The following is a 23,598-nucleotide window of genomic DNA, read 5'->3' as shown; positions in this document are numbered from 1 at the left end:
CCCCGTCGGCTCCACACTTTTCTGTCTATGCATATGCCCTTGCTTTTGAATGCTCTGCCCAGCATTCACTTGGTTAGTCTTATGAATCCTCTGGGAAGCCCTCTTGATCCACCAGGCTGTCCTTGTGTGAAGACGGATCTGTCTACCACTACTGACTAAGCTCTGTGAGGCAGGGCCTGCAGAGTTGTCTTCGGCACTGTTGTGTCCTCAGCCTTGTTCACCGCAGAGTGTAGCTCAGAAGGAGCCTCAGTAAATGCTTACCAAGTGAATGAGTGGTTTGCCTCTTCCCTCTCTGCCCCTCCCGGCCTCTTGATGCAGTACCTCAAAGTCTACTCTTTATCTGGACATCCACTGGAGTTAAGAAAGCACCCACATCAGTTACTTGACTGATCCCAAGCCCATTGCAGGATAGGCTGCCTTGGGGTTAGGGAGAGGCATCGTAAGTCTTTGATCAATGCCCTTGCTGTGCTCCAGGGTCAGCTAAAGGTCTCCCTAGCATGGGCTGACTGAGGTTGAGATTAGTCCTTCCCCAAGGAGGCGGTTTCAGTGCAGGACAGCGGCTTGGGCAATAGCTCTCAGGATCTTTATTAACCACAGGACTCCTGGGGGTGCTAATGGGGAACCCTCAGGCCCCGCCCCAGCAGCCTCCTCCGAAGTTCTTGGCTGAGCAGCTTCTGTTCCCTGCGGGCACCATGCAGCACACTCCGGTTCTCCTGGGCCCGCCGGATCAGGTAGGGGATCACCTCCTCCAGGGAACCATAAGGGATGGACTTATACACAGCATAGCCGGCCTGCCCTGTGGGGAGAGTGTTGGCAGGGTATGAACACCTGTTTGGGGTGAGGCCCCATCTGGAACAGAGACTTTCATTTCGGAGAACATGGCAGACTAGGTGAGTTGGATAAAATCTCCCACTCAGAAAACTAGAAATCCTGCAGTAAACATTTAGAAAATCTTCTTAAAGTTATAAAAATACTGCCAAAAGAGTAAGGAGCTTACTAATCCAAAATTAAGAGAAAGTGAGCACCCGGAGGGAAGGGATGCACAGGAAGTCCTTCCACCCTGAAGGCAAAAGTGAGCTGCTATTTGATGACTTTGCAGAATTGAGGGGGTGCAGAGATCGAGGCCCAGAGCCTGACCAGGGTGAGAGTTGTAATGGGGAACTCCCCCAAATCAAGCTGCACCCTCCGTGTAAGAGCTAACCAGAAGTCAACCCTCCCACCTTCCCCCACTCACAGGGAATGATGGCCTTGACCGTAAGTGGAGCACAGAAGAAAACAGAAACCCATCTCTGAGAGACTGAGGCCTTGGATCAGCCCTCTCACATATTTGTAGCTCAAAGCTGCATCACTGAGATGCCTCAAGAAACCTCAAGCTCTGAATTTAGGGTAAAGTGGTTTTGTACCCCTTAGTGCCTGCAGAAGAAAACATAAATCTTCTGGTCTCAGACCCAGGGGAACAACACAGGAAAGATAACAAAGCACACAGGAAATAAGACACCATGATCAAGCACCAACAAAACCAACAGACAGCAGGCTCAGAGACAGGCAGGCAAGGCCTTCAGATAATGGGAACAACAGATGTATCCGGAAGGGTCTGGATGGGAGGCTGGCCAGGCATTGGTTGGGAATGCGAGAAGGGATGTGGCTGGGAGGGAATGAGGCCTAGGACTGGGTGGGGCATGGTGGTCGGGTATGGGGAGAAGGGGCCATTGACATACCTAATGCCAAGGAGACGTGGTCACACATCCCAAGAAGTTGTCCAAAACAGACAGGCCCATCCAAAGGAATGCCCAGCTCCCACATGCTACAAACAAGGCCACATCGTCAAGTCAGACAGTGGCTGGATCCAGAGCTGAAAGCAGCCATTATGCAGTCATATGGCTGTTTCAGTTACTAAAATTTTGAAGTACTTCCAAACCCAGTGATAGATAACCACTGCTCTCAAGCCCCTGGAAAGCTCTCCAGTGAGTCCCACCTCCTTCCCTGGGACCCTCAGACCTCTCTATGCCCCAGCAAATAAGGGGCAGTGTCTTGTTTAGTCTGAACGGCCTCCCCAGAACCCCTGCGGACCTACTGGCCCCTCACCGTTCCTCCCCCTATTCCACGTCCACCACCCACCCCTCTGCCCACCCTGGCATGTGAGCAAGGGAGAGGAAGGAAGGGGGCCTTCTTGTGGGTACGCATTTCCATTCTTCTACATACCGCTTGGTTGCCTGGCGAACAGATTCCTCATTGTGGGAAGCCACCATGAGGTGGCACATGGGGCCACGGTGGGACACATGGGTCAGCATCAGCTCCAGACAGCGGCTGTAGCTGAAGGGAGATGATCTCTTCAGCTTATGGCACCCGCTGATTAAGGGTCAGTCCCCAGGGACTAAGGGCTCCCGTCCTTGGGAGGTGGGGTGCCTAAGGGCAAGTACTCTGGAGTCAGAAAGCCCCTCCATTCCGCCTGCACCAGGCGCAAGGGTTAGCCCTTCTCTGAGCCTTTTTCCTCTCCTGTAACAATTCAAGTTCACCTAACAGCGCTGCTGAGGATGGAGTAAGATGAGGGTGTCAAAGCCCCTGGCACAATGGCAGTCTCACAGCAAAGGGCCACATCACGTGCACAAGATGAAATTTACCTAAGGTCATTCACTGCAGCATTATCTACAGAACACGAGTAGCCATAACCCAACTGTCTGTAAGTGGAGACTGGCGGAAACGAATGGTGGCACAGGATGGAGAGTGGAGGGCCGGGCAGCCGTGAGAAGGGATGAGGACCCTCCTGGGCACTGATATGGAAAGGTAAGAGGACTGGCAAATGCTTTCCCAGCTTGCTGCAGGCCAAGCGCTACCCTAAGGACTTCGTGTACTAGGCTAGTTGAGTTGGACAGACTGCCAGATCTGTCCTCTGACCTCCTCTGCCCCCTACCCAGGAAACTGACGTTTATGGCCTGTATCACCCATGGTGTAATGGGCAGGAGATCAGAAGGTGGGAGGGGAGAGAGCTTGGGGTAGTTCACCCCTCAGCCCCCTCCCTGGCTCACCCTGTCTGCTCTGTGGGTGGCCACATCTCCTCTAGGGTGGCCCGTCTTCCTCAGCTACGGCACAAGGGCCCTAAGAGCCTCATGCTGTTGTAGGTTCCAGGCTCCCTCAATATTCCTATTCTCTATAAAGAGAGTGCATTTTACTACGTTTCTTTGTAGTTAAAGCCCTTTGCTTGGAAGTCCGTTTCCTCTGGGGTCCTGCCTGACACACACACATTCACTCGTCTCACTCTCAGGTCAGCTCCGTGAGGTAGACGTTCTGGTTATTTCCATTTTACAGAGGGGAAGACTGAAGCTTGCCCCCAGGTCACACAGCTAGAAGTGGCTGGGCTGGGATTTCAGCCCAGGCTGTCTGATGCTTCAGGGCCTGGATTTATTATCACTAGACTGTTCTTCCTTTAAAATAAGCAGTTGAGTGGAAAAACAGGGAGCGGCGTGCAGGCATGATACCTTTCGTGCACTGACACACAAAACCTTTGTGTTTGCCTATTTATGCATAAAGGACCTTAGGAAATGTGTAACAAACTAACAAAAGTGGTTACCCGTGGAGGGCGAGGAGCCTCCCAAATGAGATGGGGATTTGGGTGGAAGTGAGGTATGCCTGTATTCATTTTTGAATCATTGTGATTTTTAATCACACAAATTTATTATGTATTCAGAACGTATAATGTGTGAATGTAAAAAGGTGCAGCAGCTTTGGAAAACCATCTGGCAGTTCCTCACAAAGTTAAACAGGGAGTTACTGTATAACCCAGTGATTCCACTCCTAGAGGATTGAGCTTTCAAGCGAATTGGAAGTGTATATTTGCACAAAAATGTGCTCAGGAATGTTCATAGCAGCACTAGTCACAATGGCCCAAAGTGGAAGCGATCCAAATGTCTGTCAGCTGATGAGTGGCCAAACAAAATGTGGTACGTCCATACAGTGGAATATTATTTGGACGTATGAGGGAATGAAGTACTGATTCATCCAACAACATGGTTCCAACAACCCTGAAAACATTATGCTAAGTGAAAGGGGCCAGGCACGAAAGGCCATACATTCTACGACTCCGTTGATAGGGAATGTCCAGAATATGCAAATCCACAGAGACAGAAAGATTAGAGGAATGGGGAGTGACGGCTGCTAACGGATGCAGGGTTTCTTTTGGGGGGTGATGAAATGTTCTGGAATTAGTGGCGATGGTTGCACAACCTTGTGAATATACTAAAATCCACTGAATTGTATACTTTAAAGCGGTGGATTTTATGGTATATGAATTATATCTTAGTAAAAAGAAATAATAATGGTGCCAGTGATTAAGCCTGTGGGGCACAACCGTATGTAGGAGCCCTCATGGGCCTTGGAGGCAAGCCTCAGTTCCAGCCATGGCTTGACCACTTGCCTTGTAAACTTGGGTCAGTCCCTGCATCTCTAGAAACCTCTTCTGGATCCAATGTGAAATGGAGGTAGACTTTGTAAGCTTTACACAGACAGGGCCTGGGGACCACCTTGGTTGATACTGGGACCAGGGTCCAGCACAGGTCCTGATCTAAATTAGGTGATCAGAAAGTATGTGGTAAAGGAACAATTTCCTCCTTCCTAGGGTCCTGGGATGGGGGCCCAAGGAGCTCACCCATACTTTGCTCCCAGCACGCTATGATTGGAGGTGAGTAAGAACGCAGGTTGTAGGGCCAGCCTGCTGGGTTCAAAACATGGCCCTGCTACTTACGAGCTATGTGACTTTGGGTAAGTGATTCCGTCTCTCCGTGCCTGGGTTCCTCCCTCTGAAGTGGGGGGTGATAATAATAGTACCTACTTCTTGGGGTTGTTTATTTATGTTTTGAACAGACCTGTACAGAAGCTACCATGCAGAAGGCATGATTCTAAGCACTGGGTGTTCAGCAATGAACAAAACAGAAACCCCTGCCCTCCCAAGCCCGCACTCCAGAGAGGGGGGAGACAGACAATGTGCAATTGAATACGAAAGTGTATAGAACCTCAGATGCCAGTAAGTAAAGGCTAAAGAGAAAAATAAATTCAGGAAGAGAGTAGGTGTGGGCGTTCTAGTTTTTGATAGGGAGGGCAGGGAAGGTCCCCTGAGAAGGTACCAATAAGTAAAGACGTAAGGAGGTGAGGGATTGAGCCATGCAGCTGTGTGGAGGGAGAACATTCCAGGCAGTGGGAACAGGAAGTGCAAAGGCCCTGTGGATCATCGAGGAGGCCAGTGTGGCTGGAGTGCAGTGAGTGAGGAGCAGAGTGGGAGGAAGAGAAGTCAGAGAGGTGACAAGCTCAGATCATGAGGGAGCTGTGGGCTGCTTTAAGGATTTGGGGTTTATTGAGGTGCAGTGGGAGCCATGGAAGGGTTTTGAACTGAAGAGGGACAGGATTTGACTTCAATATTAATAGACTCCCTCTGGCTGCCGGTAGGGAACAGACTGGGGAGGGGGAGGGACAAAGGAGGATGCAGGGAGCCCGAAGAGGAGGCTGCTGTTCAGGGTGGGAAGGGACGATGTCCTAAACCGGGGAGAGGAAGTAATACATGGACATACACAGGAAGCTCAGCATCATGTAGTGCGCTCTGATGAGAGGTTAGAGGTTATCATTTATCTCAGAGGCCTGTCTGGCCCAGTCCTACCTCCGATTGGTAGCCTCATAGTCAGGCTGAGTGGGGTCTTCTGTCCCTTGGTGCCGAGCCATCGCTCTCTCCTTGTCCAGATATGCCCCTCGTACCAACTTCACTCCGAAGGCCAGGCCAGCCCTGTCAGCGGCCTCGGCGGCCAGCCTCAGCCGCTCATGTGTGTCCTGGCAGAGGACCCCGGCAGCTTCGGGTCAGGACATCGGGACCCCCACCCTCCGTCTCCCAGAGCGTGCCACACACCTGCAGATAGGCCTGGTAAGTGTTCCACACCCAGGGCCCGCCTTCGCCGGGGCTGTTCCAGCGCATGGCCAGGGCATCCACCAGCAGAGAGAGCGCAGGGTTCAGGAAGGTGTACTCAGCGTCCACCAGGAGCCTCACATGCTGGGCCCGGGCGTGCTGAGGGTGAGAGAGGCCGTGGTCAGACGTCAGGGTGCCCAGGAGGTGTCGTGGGGCCAGGCCACAGAAGATGTTACCTGTACTACCCGGTGCAGGCGGCCCAGAGAGGCCTGGAGATGCCGGTTTTGCTCGGCGTTGAGGCAGGAGACCTGAAGGTCCTGGGGGAGCAGGAGGGGAGGCGAGAATGGCTCGGGTTACTGGATCCTTCCAGGGCCTACGTCTCCTCTCCCCCACCACCGAGAAGGGAAAACTGTTTAGAAATCGTTAGAAATATGAAAAGTAGCTGTATCACACGGATACTATTTATTGAGGGAAATAAAGTGGTCAAGAACCCAGGATCTGGGTTTGAATCCTGGTTCCACCACCTACTGTATGGCCTTGGATGAGTGGTATAACCTCTCTGGGCCTCATTTGTTGTCTATTTTTTCAATGATTAGACGATAATGGCACCTACCTCATGGAGTTGCTGTGTGGAGTGTGCCTTGACAGAAGAATGGGAGGGGCCCAGCGCATGATAAGCGCTCAATATATGTTGTCATTGTAATAAGAAGTGATTTCCGGGCTGTCTGCGTGGCTCAGTCGGTTAAGTATCCGACTCTTGATTTTGGCTCAGGTCATGATCTCAGAGTTGTGAGATAGAGCCCCTTGTCAGGTTGTAGGCTGAGCACAGAGCCTGCTTAAGATTCTCTCCCCCTCTCTGCCCCTCCACTGCTAGCACTGTCTCTCTAAAAAAAAAAAAAAAATATATATATATATATATATATATATGGGGTGCCTGGGTGGCTCAGTCAGTTAAGCATCCGACTTCAGCTCGGGTCACGATCTCGTCATTCATGGGTTCGAGCCCCGCATTGGGCTCTGTGCTGTCAGCTCGGAGCCTGGAGCCTGCTTTGGATTCTGTGTCTCCGTCTCTCTCTGCCCCTCCCCTGCTCTCACTCTGTGTGTCTCTCTCTCAAAAATAAATTAAAACATTAAAATTTTTTAATAAAAAAATAAACATTAAAATTTTTTAAACAATTTGTAATAAATGACTTCATATGCTAGCTTATTGATATAATCATCACAACGATCCCAGTAGATGGTTATTCCCAGCTCCATTTTCCAGGGAGAAGACTGAAGGTTGGTGAGTGAGATAACTAGGAATTAACACATAGAAAGTGCATAGAACAGTAGCTAGGTCATAGTAAGTGCCATTAAGTGTTGCCTTGTATTAGGTCTCTTAGGGCCTCAGTATCCTCATCTAAGGCCAGAGCCTCACTGCAGCCCACAAGGCTCCACCCATCCGGCCCCTCTGCTTTCCTCTCCTCAGCTCTCCGAGCTCACTGCCTCCAGGCACTCCCGCCTCCCTGCTAGTCTTGCAACACGCCTGGCACCTTCCTGCCTCAGGGCCTTTGCTCTGGCTGTTCCTTCTGTGGGAAACACTCTTCCCCTAGATGTCCACTTACCTCGCTCCCCCCTCTCCTCCAGGTCTTTGTTTCAATGTCACCTTCTCAGAGAGGTTTTCCCTGGTTCAAATTTGCAGCTCCCGATCTGGGGCTTTCCTCTCTCCTTCCTCAGCCTTACTATTCCCTATGATGCTTACTGACACGTGTTCCGTATCGGCTTTTAATTATTGAGTGTCTCTTGCCTCTCCCTGACCAGCAAGGACAGGGAGTTTGTCTTGGTCATCGTCCCCTCCACCCTCCACCCCTGGAGGAGCACAGCACCTGACACATGGTAGGTGGTCAATAAACATTCAGGGAATTAACACATCTGTAATGTGGAAATAATATTTGTCCCTAACTTACGATCTTGTTATGGAGATTCCAAGGGTCAATGTGAGCCGTGGGTGACGCAAGGAGTCCAGGTGAGTTCAAAGAAATTGGGAAATTAAAGAAGGAGGAACAGGTGGGACTTAGTTCTATTATATCCAACAGAACCCACATGGAGATGTAGGCCTAAGTCCGCTAATGGAACTCCCCCAGAATTGGGGGCTGTGAGAACATGGCAAACCTCCCCCGGATCTTAGTGGAGAAAACTCTCCAGAAGGAGGGAAGAGGTGGGGCACCTGCCCAGTCATCTTTTCCTCAATCGGAGAATTGAGGGCAGAGTCTCGGGGGAGTTCTGGGGTAAACTGGCAAAACTCGCTGTATGCGATGGCCACCCTCATCGAGGTCCTGCGCGGTGCCTGGTGCTATTTCACATACCTCACCAAGAATTTAACTCCCGTAATCTTCACCTCCCTGAAGTAGGGACTGTTATCATCCCCCATTTTACAGAGAGGGAAACTGAAGCACAGAGAGGCGAGACCACTTGTCCAAAGCCACACAGCTTCCTCAAACCCTGAGTTCTTTTTTTTTTTTTTAAGTTTATTTATTTATTTTGAGAGAGAAAGAGAGAGAGAGAGAGCAAGTTGGGGAGAGGCAGAGAGAAAGGGAGAGAGAGAATCCAAAGCAGGCTCCATGCTAACAGCACAGAGCCTGACTTGGGGCTCAATCTCACGAACTATGAAATAATGACCTGAGCTGAAATCAAGAGTTGGATGCTTAACTTGACAGGGCCACTCAGGCACCTTCAAACCCTGAGTTCTTAACCATCACTCTATATACCCACTCACAGGCAGGGTAAACATTTCCTTCAGACATATATGAGCCACTTAGGAGAGTGTGTGGTGCATTGTGAGTGATCAGTAAGTTCTTCGCTATTAATTTATTGCTTAAAAATCACTTGCTCCATTTATCCATCTATTTAACATCTACTTATCATATCTCGTCTAGGTGCCAGGGGCTGAGGATATGACAGTGAACAGGACAGTTGTGAATTGTACTGTGGAGACCAGGGAGGGTAGGGACTCAAATCTGAGACATGGAATGGTAGGGGGAGGTCTCTGAGATGGGGACAGGAAGGGCAGCAGCCTTGGCGAGACACTCAAGCCAGGGTAGGACCTGCTAGGTGTGAGGGGTCTGGAGGATATCCAGGGGCTCAGGGAAAAAGCTAGGGCTGGAGATAAACGTGGGCCTCTTTAGTACAGACTGGGGAAACTGAGGCTATAGGGTGGGTAAGAAGGCCCCATTGATGGGATTAAGGAGTAAGGAGGAGGGAACCAGGACCTAGCCTTGGGGAACCTCCATATTTAAGAGACAGGCAGAGAAGAGCCCAAAAGGATGGAGAATGAGCCAGCAGAGATGAAAAAGGAAAACCAGGTGTGATGCTCTTAGGGATGTGACCCTCTTAGGGATGCCAAGGAAAGCAAGTGACCCAGGGAGGAGGAGGGCCCCTCTGTTCATCATGAAGCCAGATGCCAATGGCAGGGAGGGTAAAAATAGTGTATGCAAATAAAAAGAAAGGAATGAATGAATTAACCAAAACCCCACTGGCCTAATCACAACTCCCAGCCATTCAGCACATAGCATAGCTGAATTGATTGACCAAATACTGATTACTTTCTTCTAGTTGGTAAAGAGCCACTATCTCATTCCCTCCTCTGAGAACTCCCAGCCCCCAGGCCCCTCCCCAAGACCCCCAGATGACCCATATTCCATCTCTTCCGACCAGACCCCAGGGCTATAGCATACTTATTCTGATTATTCTTTTTTTTAATTTTTTTTCAACGTTTATTTATTTTTGGGACAGAGAGAGACGGAGCATGAACGGGGGAGGGGCAGAGAGAGAGGGAGACACAGAATCGGAAACGGGCTCCAGGCTCTGAGCCATCAGCCCAAAGCCCGACGCGGGGCTCGAACTCACGGACCGCGAGATCGTGACCTGGCTGAAGTCGGACGCTTAACCGACTGCGCCACCCAGGCGCCCCCTTATTCTGATTATTCTAAGCCTGGGGAGTAGCAGTAGCTACACAGTTTGAATATCCCGCTTACAGGTGGTTGCTACATCCAAGTGCAGAGAACTCCGCTCCCCCCACATTCCCCACCAACCATCCATTCTCCCCCAGCCTGAGGTCTTTACCTGCCCAGAGTCCATGGCTTCTGCCAGCCTCTCAGGACTCAGCTCCAAGGAAGCCCCTGGTCTTCTGATCCACGTGGTTAGCTCCTTCTGGAATAGGGTAGTGGGTGGAGTGGTGAGGAGGACCTGGTAGGCAGCCATACCCCCCTCCCCCATCCGGTCTGTCCCTTACACAGAGCCGAGTGCTGGTCAGCGCCGTCACCTTCAGCTGCATAAGGATGTTCCCAGTCGGGCCAGGGGTCTCCAGGAGGCCTCGTGACAGGTCCACACACCGAAGCATAGCACTGAGGTTCCCCTCATACCAGGCCTCGCTGCCCAGCCAGCAGGCATTAGCTTCTGGAGCCCGCCACCCCCCTTCCTGCCAACCTCCCAGGGCCTGGCCCCTACTCACCCAGTCTTGACAGCTGAGTCGGGCTCCTCCTCAGTGGGCACGGCCAGCAGGGGCCGGAGGCCCAGGGCCTGGAGCTGCCGGACGCAGCCCCTCACCTCCTCTGCTGTCTCACCAGCTACAAACTGCCCGTAGACAGATGCTCGGAGAAGTGCGCCCGAGAGCCGGGAGCCCAGGAGCCGCTGAGACCAGGCCTGGAGCTGGAGTGACACAGAGCAAGGGCTCAGCATCCAGCCCTGGGGACCCCCCAGGCCCGTCCCCAGGGTCACTGCTCACCGCCAGGCCATGTGTGACCAGAGGGGGCCAGGCACACAGCCGTAACACCAGCAAAGCCCGTGTCAGCTCTCCCGTGCCCTTGAGGTGAAAAGCCCCACCATCAAAGTTTAGGGCCTGCCAGCCTCCAGTGGAGGGCCCAGCCTGGGAACAGAGCGCACGACAGGTCCGGAGCATCATGAATCCCCAGCTGCTCCGACAGCAAGTAAAGAGGTCTACCAAGTGCCCCTTGCCCGGCCAGGGACAGTGACTGATTAACCAGGCAGTAGCCAGGGAAAGGCAAATCTTTTAGGATCATAGGCTCCTTGGGGGGCAGTTAATTATTAACTGAGGGGGACAGAGTTCAAAATAACGGGACAAGAGAGGAAAGCCCCAATAATAGCCCCCAACCACCCTCAGCACAGCAGCTCACAATTCCTAGGTGCTCTCCACGCTAAGCGAAAGTGCGACTCCGGAGCCAGGACCCCTGGGTTCAAGGCAGTCTGGTGTTGGGATCTTGGGAAAGTTACTTAACCTCTCTTGTTGCAAGTGCTTCATCTTCAAATGGGAAAGATTGTAGCGTTACTTACTGAATAAATTTACACATGCTCATAACCTGTAACCCAGCTGTACCATGCTGAGCATATAGGGTAGAGAACGTTGAGAAAGAGAACCTCGAGAACATCGCCATCGGGAAACATGAAGAGGAAGGAACGTTTACAACTGCAGTGTTGGTAACAGCTGCAAACCATCCAGATTTCTGTCAGCTGGAGAATGGATAACTACATTGTGGCCTCTTCACACAATGGACTACTATACGGCAATGAAAAAAGAACAGGCTAATGATGCATATAACCACATGGTTAAATTTCACACACGGAGAGGGGCGCCTGGGTGGCTTGGTCGGTTGAGCGTCCAGCTCTTGGTTTTGGCTCAGGTCATGATCTCACAATTCATGGGCTCGAGCCCCATGTCGGGCTCCACGCTGACAGTGTAGAGCCTGCTTGGGATTCTCTCCCTCTCTCTCTCTCTCTCTGCCCATCCCCTCCCCCAAATAAATAAACTTAAAAAATATATATTAAAAAAATATCTCACACCCATAGCGGTGAGTGAAAGAAGCCAGACACCAAACAGGATATGCTGCATTCTTCTGTTCAATGCACCTGAAAGCAAGGAAAAGGAAGTGACAGCAGTGTTAGGAATATGTACATGCGTGGTCAAACTGTAAAGAAAACACAGTAAATGAAATGATTATCCCAAAAGTCAGAGAAGAGGCGCTGTAACTGGGCAGGGGCACACGGGGGCTGTCCTTTCTTAACCTGATGATTCAGCTGTTCATGTTATTAAGTATTTTTTAATGCCATACATTTGCATTTTATACCCCTGAATAGATGATACATTTCACAATAAGATAAAAATGAAACATCAATCCGAGTATCAGTCTCATGGGGCTGTTGTGAGGATCCAGGGAGTTCATGTGCACACACAGCCTGGGACACAACATGTGCTCAGTAAGTACCGACTGTGATCTTTAGGTACTGTGTGTGCAAAATCCCATTGGTGCCTGTGCTCTTGGTGAGGTATATACTGTTAATCGCTGCTGTGTTTGGGGATCTCTAAAACCACCTCAGGTTCAGTTATTGGCTAGAAGGATCCGCAGAACTCAGAAGAGATGTTTTACTCACCGTTATGGTTTATCACAGTGAAAGGAGATAGATTAAAAATAGCAAAGGCAAGGAGCCCCTGGGTGGCTCGGTTGGTTGAGCATCTGACTCTTGATTTCAGTTCAGGTCATGATCTCACGGTGGTGGGATTGGGCCCTGTATCGGGCTCCTCGCTGAGCACGGAGCCTTCTTGAGATTTTTTTTCATCTCTCTCTGCCCCCTCTCCTGCTCTCTCTCTCTCTAAAATTAAAAAAAAAATGTGTTTAATTGAAAAATTTAAAAAATAACAAAGGGAAGAGGCCCGTGGGGTCTCTTGTGCCCCAGGCACAATCTTCTAGTTCTCTCCCAGTGCCACCGAGCAGCATTCAAGTCTCCCGGCCACAATGCGTGACAACACGCCTGGAGTACTGCATCCAGGGACTCTCACATGAGCCTGTAATCCATGGGTGTCAAAAGCGGAGGCTCAGAGAGGTGGAGATACCTGCCTGAAATCACACAGCCAGTTGATGGCCAAGTGTGGGCTTAATGACATTGTCCCCCAGACCTCAGGCCTCAAGATTTTTTTAGGTTTATTTTTTTATTGAGAGAGAACACTTGTGTGTATGCACAAGTGGGAGAGCGGCAGAGAGAGAGAGAGAGAGAGGGAGAGAATTCCAAACAGGCTCCATGCTGACAGCCCCAGTGCAGGACTCGATCTCACCAACTGTGAGACCCAAGGCCTCAAGATTTTAACCACTTCTTTGTGTAGTCTGTCTTCAGGACTCAATTCACAGAACACGTGACTGGAATTAGATTATAAATCCAGCAAAGCTTGAGCTAAAAAAAGTCTTTAAACTGTTTTCTTTAATGTTTTCTTTATTTTTCAGAGAGAGAGAGAGAGAGAGAGAGAGAGAGAGAGAGAGAGCACGAGTGGGGGAGCAGCAGAGAGAGAGGGAGACACAGAATCTGACGCTGCCTCCAGGCTTCAAACTGTCAGCACAGAGCCCGATGCGGGGCTCGTACTCACGAACTGCGAGATCATGACTTGAGCCAAAGTCGGATGCTTAACAGACTGAGCCACCCCGGCACCCCTAAACTGTTTTTTTTTATTCCATCAACAGTTCATATTTAAAAATTAAAACAATCCAAAAGGAGGCAGAGTGAAAAATTAATATTTCTCCAGCTCCTGAATTTTAGCCCCTCAATTTCTTCCTTCTAAGGCAATGGGGTATCTTTGCAAAGACAGAATATACTACGCATAGAAGTGCACCTACATATCTCCTTTATTTATTACAGAATGAGAAAATACTACTTATTCCTTTGTACTTTGATTTTTTTTTTTTTTTTTTTTACTTAGCGATGTATTTTGAAAGATCATTTCCATCTCAGCGTGCATAGCTCTATCTCAGATTTGAAAGGTTCTGTGTTGTTTCTTCTTTTAATCTTTGACAGAATCCACCAGTAAGGCTATTTGGGCCAATTGTTTTCTTTATGAGAAGGTTTTCAATAACGAATTCAATTTTTTAAATAAATATAGGACGCTTCTTATTGTCTATTTCACAAGCTTTCACACCTTGCGTTTTTCAAAGAATACTCACTTCATCTAAATTGTCGAATCTAACTGCAGAATTTGTAGAGACAGCCTCTCTTTCATTCTTGATATTGGCAATTTCTGTTCTTTTTTTTCTTGATCAGTCTAACTAGGGATTTTATCAATCTTGTTAATCTTTTCAAACAACCAACTTTGGCTTTGTTAATATTCTCTGCGGTTTGCTGATCTGTCTCGTTTTTAACATTTGTAGGATGTTCAATTGTATGGGCTCTCATTATTGGTGGCTTCATTTTTCCTGACACTTAACATGAAAAAATTGCAGATACGGTTTCCAGAATGGCCACAGACCACCTATACACCTTCCACCTAGATCCAATAACCTTGCCATATTTGCTTTTTCTCTCCTCTTCCCCTATCTCTTAATGTAAACGTGTCCCCCATACCATTTGAAAGTAAGTTATAGGGGTGCCTGGGTGGCTCAGTCAGTTGAGCACTCCACTCTTGATTTTGGCTCAGGTCATGATCCCAGGGTGATCGACCCCTACATCAGGCTCCACACTGAGCACAGAGCCTGCTTAAGATTCTCTCTCCCTCTGATCCTCTCCCCCCATCATCTCTCTCCAAGATTAAAAAAAAGTTATAGACCTTGTAACATCTCAGCATGCACGTCTTAAGAATAAAGAATAAGAATATTCTCCTACATGCCCACATCGCCATTCTCACATCTAAGAAAATATCAATAATTCTTTCGTGTCTAATATTGCACTCATGTTCAGATTTCCCCAAATGTCTCCAAAATGGCTCTCATAGATGTTACTATTATTTTTAAACCAGAATCAATCCAGGTTCATGCTTTGCATTTGGTTCTTATGTCTCTTTAGTGTTTGGGGTATATTTGTGGTATAGTCCTCCTGATTTTTAAAAAAAGCCTTCCAAAAAAGCCCACAGCAGGTGTCTTGTAGAATGCCCCACATGTTGTGTTTGTCTGATTATACTCTTGTGATGTCATCTAATATGTTCCTTTATCCTATGTATTTACTGTAAATCCAGTGTTCTGGTCAAGAGCCATAATTTATTAGTCCAGTCTCCTACCAGTGACAATTTAGATTGACTCTGGAGTCCCCGATTCTGGTCTCTTAACCATCATGTTATTAGGCCTTCCAGGCTCCTCAAGAGCTCTGCCAGAGCAGCCTCAAGGGTAGGAGACAAGCTGAGGGTCTAGGTTCAAAGCCTTCCTACACCTGTGCATTGGGAGATTAAGAGGACTAGAGTTTAGGGAGGTGTAGAGAGAGGAGAGAAGCCAGGAGCAAAATTGTATTTTGGGAATAGATTGTGAGGAACCTTAAATATTTGTTATAAAGAGCCGATTTTACCTTGAGCACACTAGGGAGCCATGGAAGATTCTAGCTGGGGAAGAGAAACTCAGATTTAGGCTTTAAGAAGATCCCCCTAGATACACATGTGCTGTTTCGAAGGGGCACATGCACCCCAATGTTTATAGCAGCACTATAAACAATAGCCAAAGTGGAAAGAGCCCAAATGTCCATCGATGGATGAATGGATAAAGAAGATGTGGTGTGTATATATACAATAGAGTATTACTTGGCAATCAGAAAGAATGAAATCTTGCCTTTTGCAACTACATGGATGGAACTAGAGGGTATTATGCTAAGTGAAATTAGTCAGTCAGAGAAAGACAAATATCATATGACTTCACTCATATGAGGACTTTAAGATACATAACAGATGAAAATAAGAGAAGGGAAGCAAAAATAATATAAAAATAGGGAGGGGGACAAAACAGAAGAGACTCTTAAATATAGAGAACAAACAGAGGGTTACTGGAGGGGTTGTGGGAGGGGGGATGGGCTAAATGGGTAAGGGGCATTAAGGAATCTACTCCTGAAATCATTGTTGCACTATATGCTAACTAACTTGGATGTAAATTTAAAAATAAATTATTAAAAAAAAAAAAAAGAAGATCCCCCTGAAAAAAAAATAAAGAAGATCCCCCTGGCTGCCCAGTGGAGAGTAGATAAAAGAGGGGGTCTAAGGCTAGAAGCCATGAAGGAGGCTGAAGCAGGAACAGGGGCTTAATAATGAGGAAGGAACAGAGTGGAGGAGGAGAAGGGGAGAGATACACAGGAGACCGCATGGATGGGTAATGGGACATCCCCTCAAATCTTCATGGAAACCCCAGTCCCAAGGGTGACAGGCACAAAGACTTTGATCAGGTGTGGCATCTGAGGAACACTGTCCCCTCACTCTGATCCCCAAAAACTTTTCCATAAGAATCCCAGATTCCAGGAATCAAGCCCAGAGACTCTAGCCAAGTGGGGAGATCAGAGATACTGGCTCTGACTCCCTTCCCAGATTTCCCCTTGCCATCTTTAAACTACTCCTTTCTCCTTCCATGGTAGGAGGAAGGAGTAGTTTAGGTTTTTGTTTTGTTTTGTTTCCCCGTGAACTGCAGTCTCCAGACACAGGCAACACAACTTAGGTGCTGAATAGCTATTGAATGAATGCATGAAAAAGCGCAAATATGTGTCATCCCCCTGGCGCCTTCAGACCAATGACTGTTCCACTCCCCGGACCAGCCTTAATGTATGAATCATCCTGGGGGGTTCCCATCTCAGGGATGCCCCTCCCTTGCTCCCCATGGTTCTGAAGAGAGAGAAAAAACTCCTTCGGATGGCCTTCAAGGCCATCACCAGTGTCTCAACATTGACTACACAATGAGATCACCTGAGGAGATTATTTTAATTATCATACAATAAAAATAACTTTTCCCCCCTTTGGTGTACAGTTCAATGAATTTTAACACACGTATAAATCCATTTCATCCACCTCCCCATTGCAGTCAGGGCAAGGACAGTTGCACCATTCCAAAACACTCCTTTTGCAGCCACACCCTCTCCCCACCCATAACTCCCCATGACCGCTGATCTCTTTTCCATCACTGTAGTTTTGTATTGTTGAGAATGTCAAATATATGCAGCCATACAGTATGAGCTCTTTGAGACAGGCTTATTACACTTAGCATGATGTCTCTGAGATCATGTAAATTGTTGCATTTATCAATAATTCTACTCCTTTTGACTACTGAGTAGTATTCTGTTGTGTGGATACACCTCAGCTTGTTTATCCATTAACCTGTTGTTTCCAGCATCCAGTGAGCTTTTAAAAATTCTGACATTTGGGCCCCCAACCTCACAGAGTCTGATGTAATTGCTCTCTTTTAGGCATTAGGAATGCCACCAGCTCCCCTGGTGAGTAAATGTTCACCCCCGCTGAGAACCCTGGCCCCCAAAGTCTAGCCCCTTCACTTCTCTCACTTAGTTCTTATGCTCCCCCACTCCCACCCTCTTTTACTCCTTTCTGTCCCTTGAACACACCAGGTTTCGTCCAGTTCAGGGCCTTTGCACTTGCTGTTCCTTTTCCCTGAAAACACTTTCCTTTCTTATTTGCCTAATTAACTCCCACATGTCCTCAGTTCTCAGGATTTAAGACACACCCTCCATGAGTCCTGCCCTGAGCAGCTCTTGCTGAGAGGGGAAGTTTAACCATTACTTGTAGTTCCTGACACGTTCATTCTTATTTGAGCAAATACTTAGTTAATATGACACCTAGACTGTGATTGTCATGAGGGCAGGGACCACATTTGTTTATGTCATTAATTTATCCCCAGTGGTTAGCCCAGGACTTAATTTTTGTGCAACAAATGAATGATTTAATGGATTTATTTGGCATTTGTTGGATACAGGACTTAGAGATTCCTTCTTGCTGCAGTACGAATAAATTGCCCCCTTCTTGAGTCGCTGTGATCTTGCAAGAAGTAAAACAGTCCCCAAGAATCACCTCCTCAAAAAAATCATGACCTGGCAGGGGATAGAGCAGGGGACAGTTGAGACAGGTAGAGCTGCCCTGAGAGTGCTGAGGACAGCATTGGTATTGAGATGCTAAGTCTTGGGCTATCAGAGAGGTGGGTCATGTGGACTTGATACTCTCAAGTTCAGCCAAGACCCTGAGAGGACCTGAGATAGACCCAGGTTAATTGTGCCCCGTTCAGTACCACCGGAACCAGAAGCAAATCCCCTCTGGAGGAAGGCTTCCCCAATTAAGTTTGTAGGACTCCTGGTAACTAAGATCAAGTAATAAGTTCACATTCAAAGATCACCAAGCACACAAGAAAAAAAGCCACCATGAGTGAGAGTCAACAGAAGCAATTCTCCAGTTATCTATCGCAGCAAAATAAACTACCCCTAAACTTAGTGGCTTAAAACAACAGCAGTAATTTATTTTGCTTACAGATTGGCAATTTGGACAGGGCTCAGCTTGGCCAGCTTGTTTCTGTTCCATGCAGTATGAGCAGGGACAGCTCAACTTGAGGCTGGAAGATGCACTTTCCAGATGTTGTACTCACATATATGACAAGTTGGTGCTGGCTGTTGGCTGGAAGCTGAGTCAAGGCAGTGGGCTGGGGGGCTCAGTTCCTCTCTGTAAAATGCTTGGGCTTCTTTACAGCATGGTAGTCAAGTTCTTAGAGTGAGCATCCTAAGGGAATGAAGAAGAAGTTGTGTTGCCTTTTATGACCTAGTCTTGGAAGTCACACAGTGTCATTTCTGCCACAGTCATAAACCTACCCAGATCAAGGTGTGTGGGGGGGGGCACAGATTTTATGTTTCAGTGGATAGTGTCAAGTCACATTGTAAGAAGAGCAAATCTTGTGGCCATCTTTGAAAAATACAATCTGCCACAACACCAACAACAAAAGATTCTGACCTACCCAAAGGACAAATCTAAGACTGGGGTAAAGTTAGGTTGAAAATAACAGGCTGGGAGGGGGAGAATCTAGGTGGGGAATCTTTGGTGCTTGGCAGAACAGAACACAGTGGTTTGCTCAATAGTAGCCATGGAAGATTCTTGAATGAAGTTCCAGATGGTCCTGTGGGTGGTCACCCATTTTGTGGTGAGAGGGAAAGGGGATTTAATATTAGCAAAGAGAAATAGTTCTAAGTGGGAGAACAGCTTTGGGGTCAGAGTCCTTTCATTAGTTCTGATTGGGTTCCCTGATGACCTCTAAGCCAATCACTGGGGTTGGAGTGTTAAATACTTTGGCCAAATCCCAGTGGCCATTTGCAGGAGCACCAGGTAGAGGTCTACATCCATCCAATGCACAAAGCCTACCTAAAGTGAAGAAATAGGCATTGCTGCTTCCCAAGAGTCAGCATGGAAAAGGGTGAATGGACACTAGATGATAAAACAATTGGGCTCATGAGTGGTAACAGTTCCAGGAGAAAACCCACAAAAAGAACTTAGAATAGGGATTGGCATGTGCAGACGGCTCATGAATGCTGTTTGCTGTTATTTCAACTATTTACTGGCTTCCTACCATTCAGAGGATAAAGTACAAACACCATAAGAAGACCGTCGTGATTTATCCTGGTCCATCTCAACTAGCCTCAATTCCTATCACTCCTGCCTTGACAATTCTCCAGCAATAATTTTAGGAAAATCTCTCTCTACCCCGTACTCCTGAGATTGTCTGTGTCTCAGTGCCCTTGCACACCTACTCAGCCTTAAATATTGGGGCTCGGCGACCACTTAACATCAGAAGACGCTCCCATCACCACCACCAAGTTTTTATCTTCAGCACAGACCAAAATATACAAACCACTTTAGAATCGTAGGCTAGATTTGTTCTTCTCCAACGGGGCGGTACCGCCCCCTGGTGGAAGTTTTGGAAATTTGCACAAATGTTTTTGGTTGCCACCTTGTTTGGAGGGCGCTACAGACAGGTCAGGAACCAGGAGTGCTAGACCCTGCGTCCGCACCCTAAACAAGTTGAAACCTTCTTTAAAGGAGTTAAAAAAAAGTTTATTAATTATCTGAAGTTATTAAGACAACATATATACAAATGCATAAACATTTTCGGTACTGTTTGAAATATACTGACTTTTTTCTGAAATGAAATTCTAAAGTAAGTAGTAAAGTAAGTAGAGTGAAAATGATAATTTTTTGTTGTTCAGAATGGCTGATTGTTCACATACAGGAAAATTGCAAGTCCAACCATAATGCCACTTAAGAGATAAAATGTAAAATTTTAACAGTGTAAAACACACATAAAGAAATGTGTCTGTATCACAAGTGTTCAGTATGATAAATTTTCAGAAAGTGACATCTGTGTAACTAGCACGCTGGTCAAAGAACATTATCATCTCTCTGGAAGCCCTCCTTGTGTCACATTCCAATCACTGTTTCCGTCTCTCCCAAAGACGGCCACTCTTGATTTCTAATGCTACAAATTGTTTTTGCCTGCTTTTAACTTTAAGCAGATGAAACATAATGTGTTCTCTTTTGGGTCTGACTTCTCTGATTCAATACTATGTTTTTGAGATATGTCCACGTTGTTGAGTCAGTAGTTCATGTATCTTCATTGTCATAGTATCTATTGGATGAACATACAACTGAGTTATCTGTTCTCCCTGATGGACCCTTGGGTTGTCTCCGGATTCTGGTACCAATGAACATTCTAGTTTATGCCTCTTTTGTTCACAGATATAAGCATCTCTATTGGGTATATACCTAGGAGTATACTTATATGTTAGTAGGGCATGTGTATGTTAAGAATTAGTAGAGGGGTGCCTGGCTGGCTGAGTCAGTTAAGCGTCTAACTTCTCCTCAAGTCATGATCTCAGAGTTTGTGAGTTCCAGCCCTGTGACAGGCTCTGTGCTGACAGCTCGGAGCCTGGAGCCTGCTTCAGATTCTGTGTTTCCCTCTCTCTCTGCCACTCTCCTATTTGCACTCTGTCTCTGTCTCTCTCAAAAATGAATAAACATTTTAAAACTTTTTAATAAAAAAAAAAAAAGAATTAGTAGATAAAGCCAAACAAAGTGGTTGTATGAACGTATGCTCCCATGAGCACACAATTATGCCTGAGCACTTTGTTTTGTGCTGTTTTTCTTTTTTCTTCTGGACCCCAGGGACACCGAATGGATTAACCATTATCTTCGGTTTATGATGCGTTCTTGTCCACGCGAAGCCCCTTCTCTGATGGTGACAAATCTAGCTGTCATTAATATATTTATTCCTTTGATCAATCCCTCTGTATTTCACTGATGTCCCATTGTTGCTGCTACCCTTGTCCTCCGTACCAGCCCTTTCCACTATGCTAGGGCTCTAACAGCCCACTCTGGGCAACCCTCCTGTGCATACCCCTCCCAGTCTGCTTAGGCTCTGACCCCTAACCCCCAGGGCTGTCATGGCTCTCCATAGCCCCCCCAAACACGTACACATTCTTACAGTTTCCAGGCTTGCTTTAGCCTCACAAAGCACCATTAGGACTGAAAGCTCTTACTTTATTTTTTCTTCTTGTTTTTCACAGTTCTTTTCATTCATAACTTCGATGACTTCTTTGTAATAAGATTTGTATATTTTGTTAGTTTCAAAGAACATCGTGTTGGCTTTTTAAAAAAGAATCTCTATTCTACATTTTTCATTAACTTTATTTTAATTTTCTTAAAAGTAGAGAAATTTTCTATTGTCTTTGGGTTTATTCTATGGTTAATTTTCTAGTTTTTTTTTCTTTTTAAACATCTTCCAACATTTCATTATTATTATTATATTAAATTTTAGTGAGTTTTTAATTTTAATTCCAGTATAGTTAACATACAATGTTGGGGCGCCTGTGTAGCTTAGTCGGTTAAGCATCTGACTCTTGATTTCAGCTCAGGTCATGATCTCAGGGTTTGTGGGTTCGAGCCCCATGTTGGGCTCCACACTGACAGTGAGGAGCCTGCTTAGGACTTTCTCTCTCTCTCCCTCTCTCTTCCCCTCCCTCACTTGCGCATGGTCTTTCTCTCTCAAAATAAATAAACTTTAAAATATACATATATACAATGTTCTATTAGTTTCAGGAGTATGATATAGCGATTTAATAATTCTATGCATTACTCAGTGCTCATCATGATAAGTGTACTCTTTAATCCTCTTCATGTATTTCACCCATATCCTCACACCTCCCCTTTGGTAACCATTGATTTGTTCTCTATAGTTAAGAATCTTAGTTTGTCTCTCTTTTTTCTTTTGTTCATTTGTTTTGTTTCCTAAATTCCACATATAAGTGAAATCATATGATATTTCTCTTTCTCTGACTTATTTCGTTTAGTAATATACTCTCTAGCTCCATCTGTGTTGTTGCAAAAAGCAAGATTTCATTATTTTTTATGTCTGGATAATATTCCGTTGTGTATATATACCACGTCTTTTTTTAAATGTTTATTTATTTTTGAGAGAGAGAGTGAGAGAGAGATAGGCCACAAGCAGGGGAGGGGCAGAGAGAAAGGGAGACACAGAATCTGAAGCAGGCTCCAGGCACTGAGCTATCAGCATAGAGCCGGACATGGGGCTTGAACCCATGAACTGTGAGATCATGTCTTGAGCCAAAATCAGATATCCAACCAACTGAGCCACTCAGGCACCCCTATACCACATCTTCTTTATCCATTCATCTATTGATAGACTTTGGACTGCTTCCATAATTTAGCTATTCTAAATAATGCTGCAATAAACATAGGGTGCATATATCCCTTTGAAGTAGTGTTTTTGCATTTAAGGGGTAAATACCCAGCAGTAAAATTACTGGATTGTAAGATATTTCTATTTAAAGCTTTTAAGGAACATCCATACTGTTTTCCACAGTGGCTGCACCAGTATGCATTCCACCAACAATGCAAGAAGTTTCCTTTTCTCCACATCCTCACCAACACTTATTATTTCTTGTGTTTTTTATTTTAGCCATTTTGACAGGTGTGAGGTGATATCTCATTGTAGTTTTGATTTACATTTCCCTGATAATGAGTGACGTTGGCCATTTTTTCATGTGTCTGTTGGCCATCTGTATGTCTTCTTTGGTGAAATGTCATTTTCTAGTTTCTTAAGATAGTCACTTAGTTCATGACTCTGGAGCTTTCTTCCTTTCTAGTGTAAGTATTGAAGGGTATAAATTTCCTTCAAAGAACTTCTTTTGATGTACTCAACAGATTTTGATAGGTGGTATCTTCATTTTTCATCCAGTTCTAGGTATTATTTATTCCCCCTATGATTTCTTTTTCTTAACCCAACTTGGGCCAATAGGATTTGGCTTCTCTGAGATTTGGAATAAGGGTACTACATTTCAGAGTCAAGCATTTGTGTGGTGTTAGGCTTCATGGTGCTTTAGAGCTGGGGCAGCCAATGTCTCAAAATACAATCATTATAGACAAGGAGGGAAGCTAAATATCTACAAGGAGAGAATGGAAGGATGCAGACAAAAGATGAATGGACCAATGAAAGATTAAAAGAACCAGATAGATTTATACAACTCATGAGACCCAGATGCACTTCCTGTTTGTTGTTTTTTTTTTTGCTTCTGTGACATTGTCTTGCACCTTTACAATATATTTTTCAATTTTTAGCATAATTTCAGATATATGGAAAATTTCTAAGAATAGTACCAAGAATCCCAATACACTTCACTCACTCTCCAACAGTCAACATTTTACCACACTTGTTTTATTCTTTTCTATCTCTGTGTATAGACACATTTTTCCCCCTCAGCTGTTTGAGAGTAAACTGAAGAGACAATGCCCTTTCACCCTAAATGCATAAGTTTACATTTCCTAAGACTAAGGCATTCTCTTACGCAACAATAGCATAATAGAATTAACACTGATATAATATTATTATCTAATCTCCAATCCTTATTCATTTTTGCCAGTTGGCCCCATAATATCCTTTTTG

At 46.2% G+C, this 23,598-nt stretch overlaps 1 protein-coding gene across 1 annotated transcript; it reads right to left on the bottom strand.

Annotated features, from left to right (window-relative positions):
- Nucleotides 1-561: 561 nt before the first annotated feature.
- Nucleotides 562-10,890, bottom strand: PRODH2 (proline dehydrogenase 2). Its single transcript, XM_003997934.5, has 10 exons — nt 10,647-10,890; nt 10,374-10,570; nt 10,155-10,293; nt 9,986-10,072; nt 6,121-6,201; nt 5,888-6,043; nt 5,645-5,811; nt 2,203-2,313; nt 1,719-1,804; nt 562-796 (listed from the first exon to the last, which is right to left on the bottom strand). The coding sequence occupies exons 1-10, from the start codon at nt 10,821-10,823 to the stop codon at nt 612-614; spliced, it is 1,386 nt and encodes a 461-aa protein (XP_003997983.5). The 5' UTR covers nt 10,824-10,890; the 3' UTR covers nt 562-611.
- Between the last annotated feature and the right edge of the window lie 12,708 nt (nt 10,891-23,598).

This window comes from Felis catus, chromosome E2 (assembly GCF_018350175.1).
Source record: "Felis catus isolate Fca126 chromosome E2, F.catus_Fca126_mat1.0, whole genome shotgun sequence".
Classification (NCBI taxonomy): Eukaryota; Metazoa; Chordata; class Mammalia; order Carnivora; family Felidae; genus Felis; species Felis catus.
This window is presented reverse-complemented; position numbering and strand designations above follow the sequence as displayed.

Coding starts and splice junctions, on each gene's coding strand:
- PRODH2 (XM_003997934.5), bottom strand. CDS start 10,823: ATGATGCTCCGGACCTGTCGTGCGCTCTGTTCCCAGGCTGGGCCCTCC. Junction 10,294..10,373: donor GACTCAGCTGTCAAGACTGG/GTGAGTAGGGGC, acceptor CTGGCTGGGCAG/CGAGGCCTGGTATGAGGGGA. Junction 2,314..5,644: donor TATGAGGCTACCAATCGGAG/GTAGGACTGGGC, acceptor ATCTCCCTTCAG/CTACAGCCGCTGTCTGGAGC.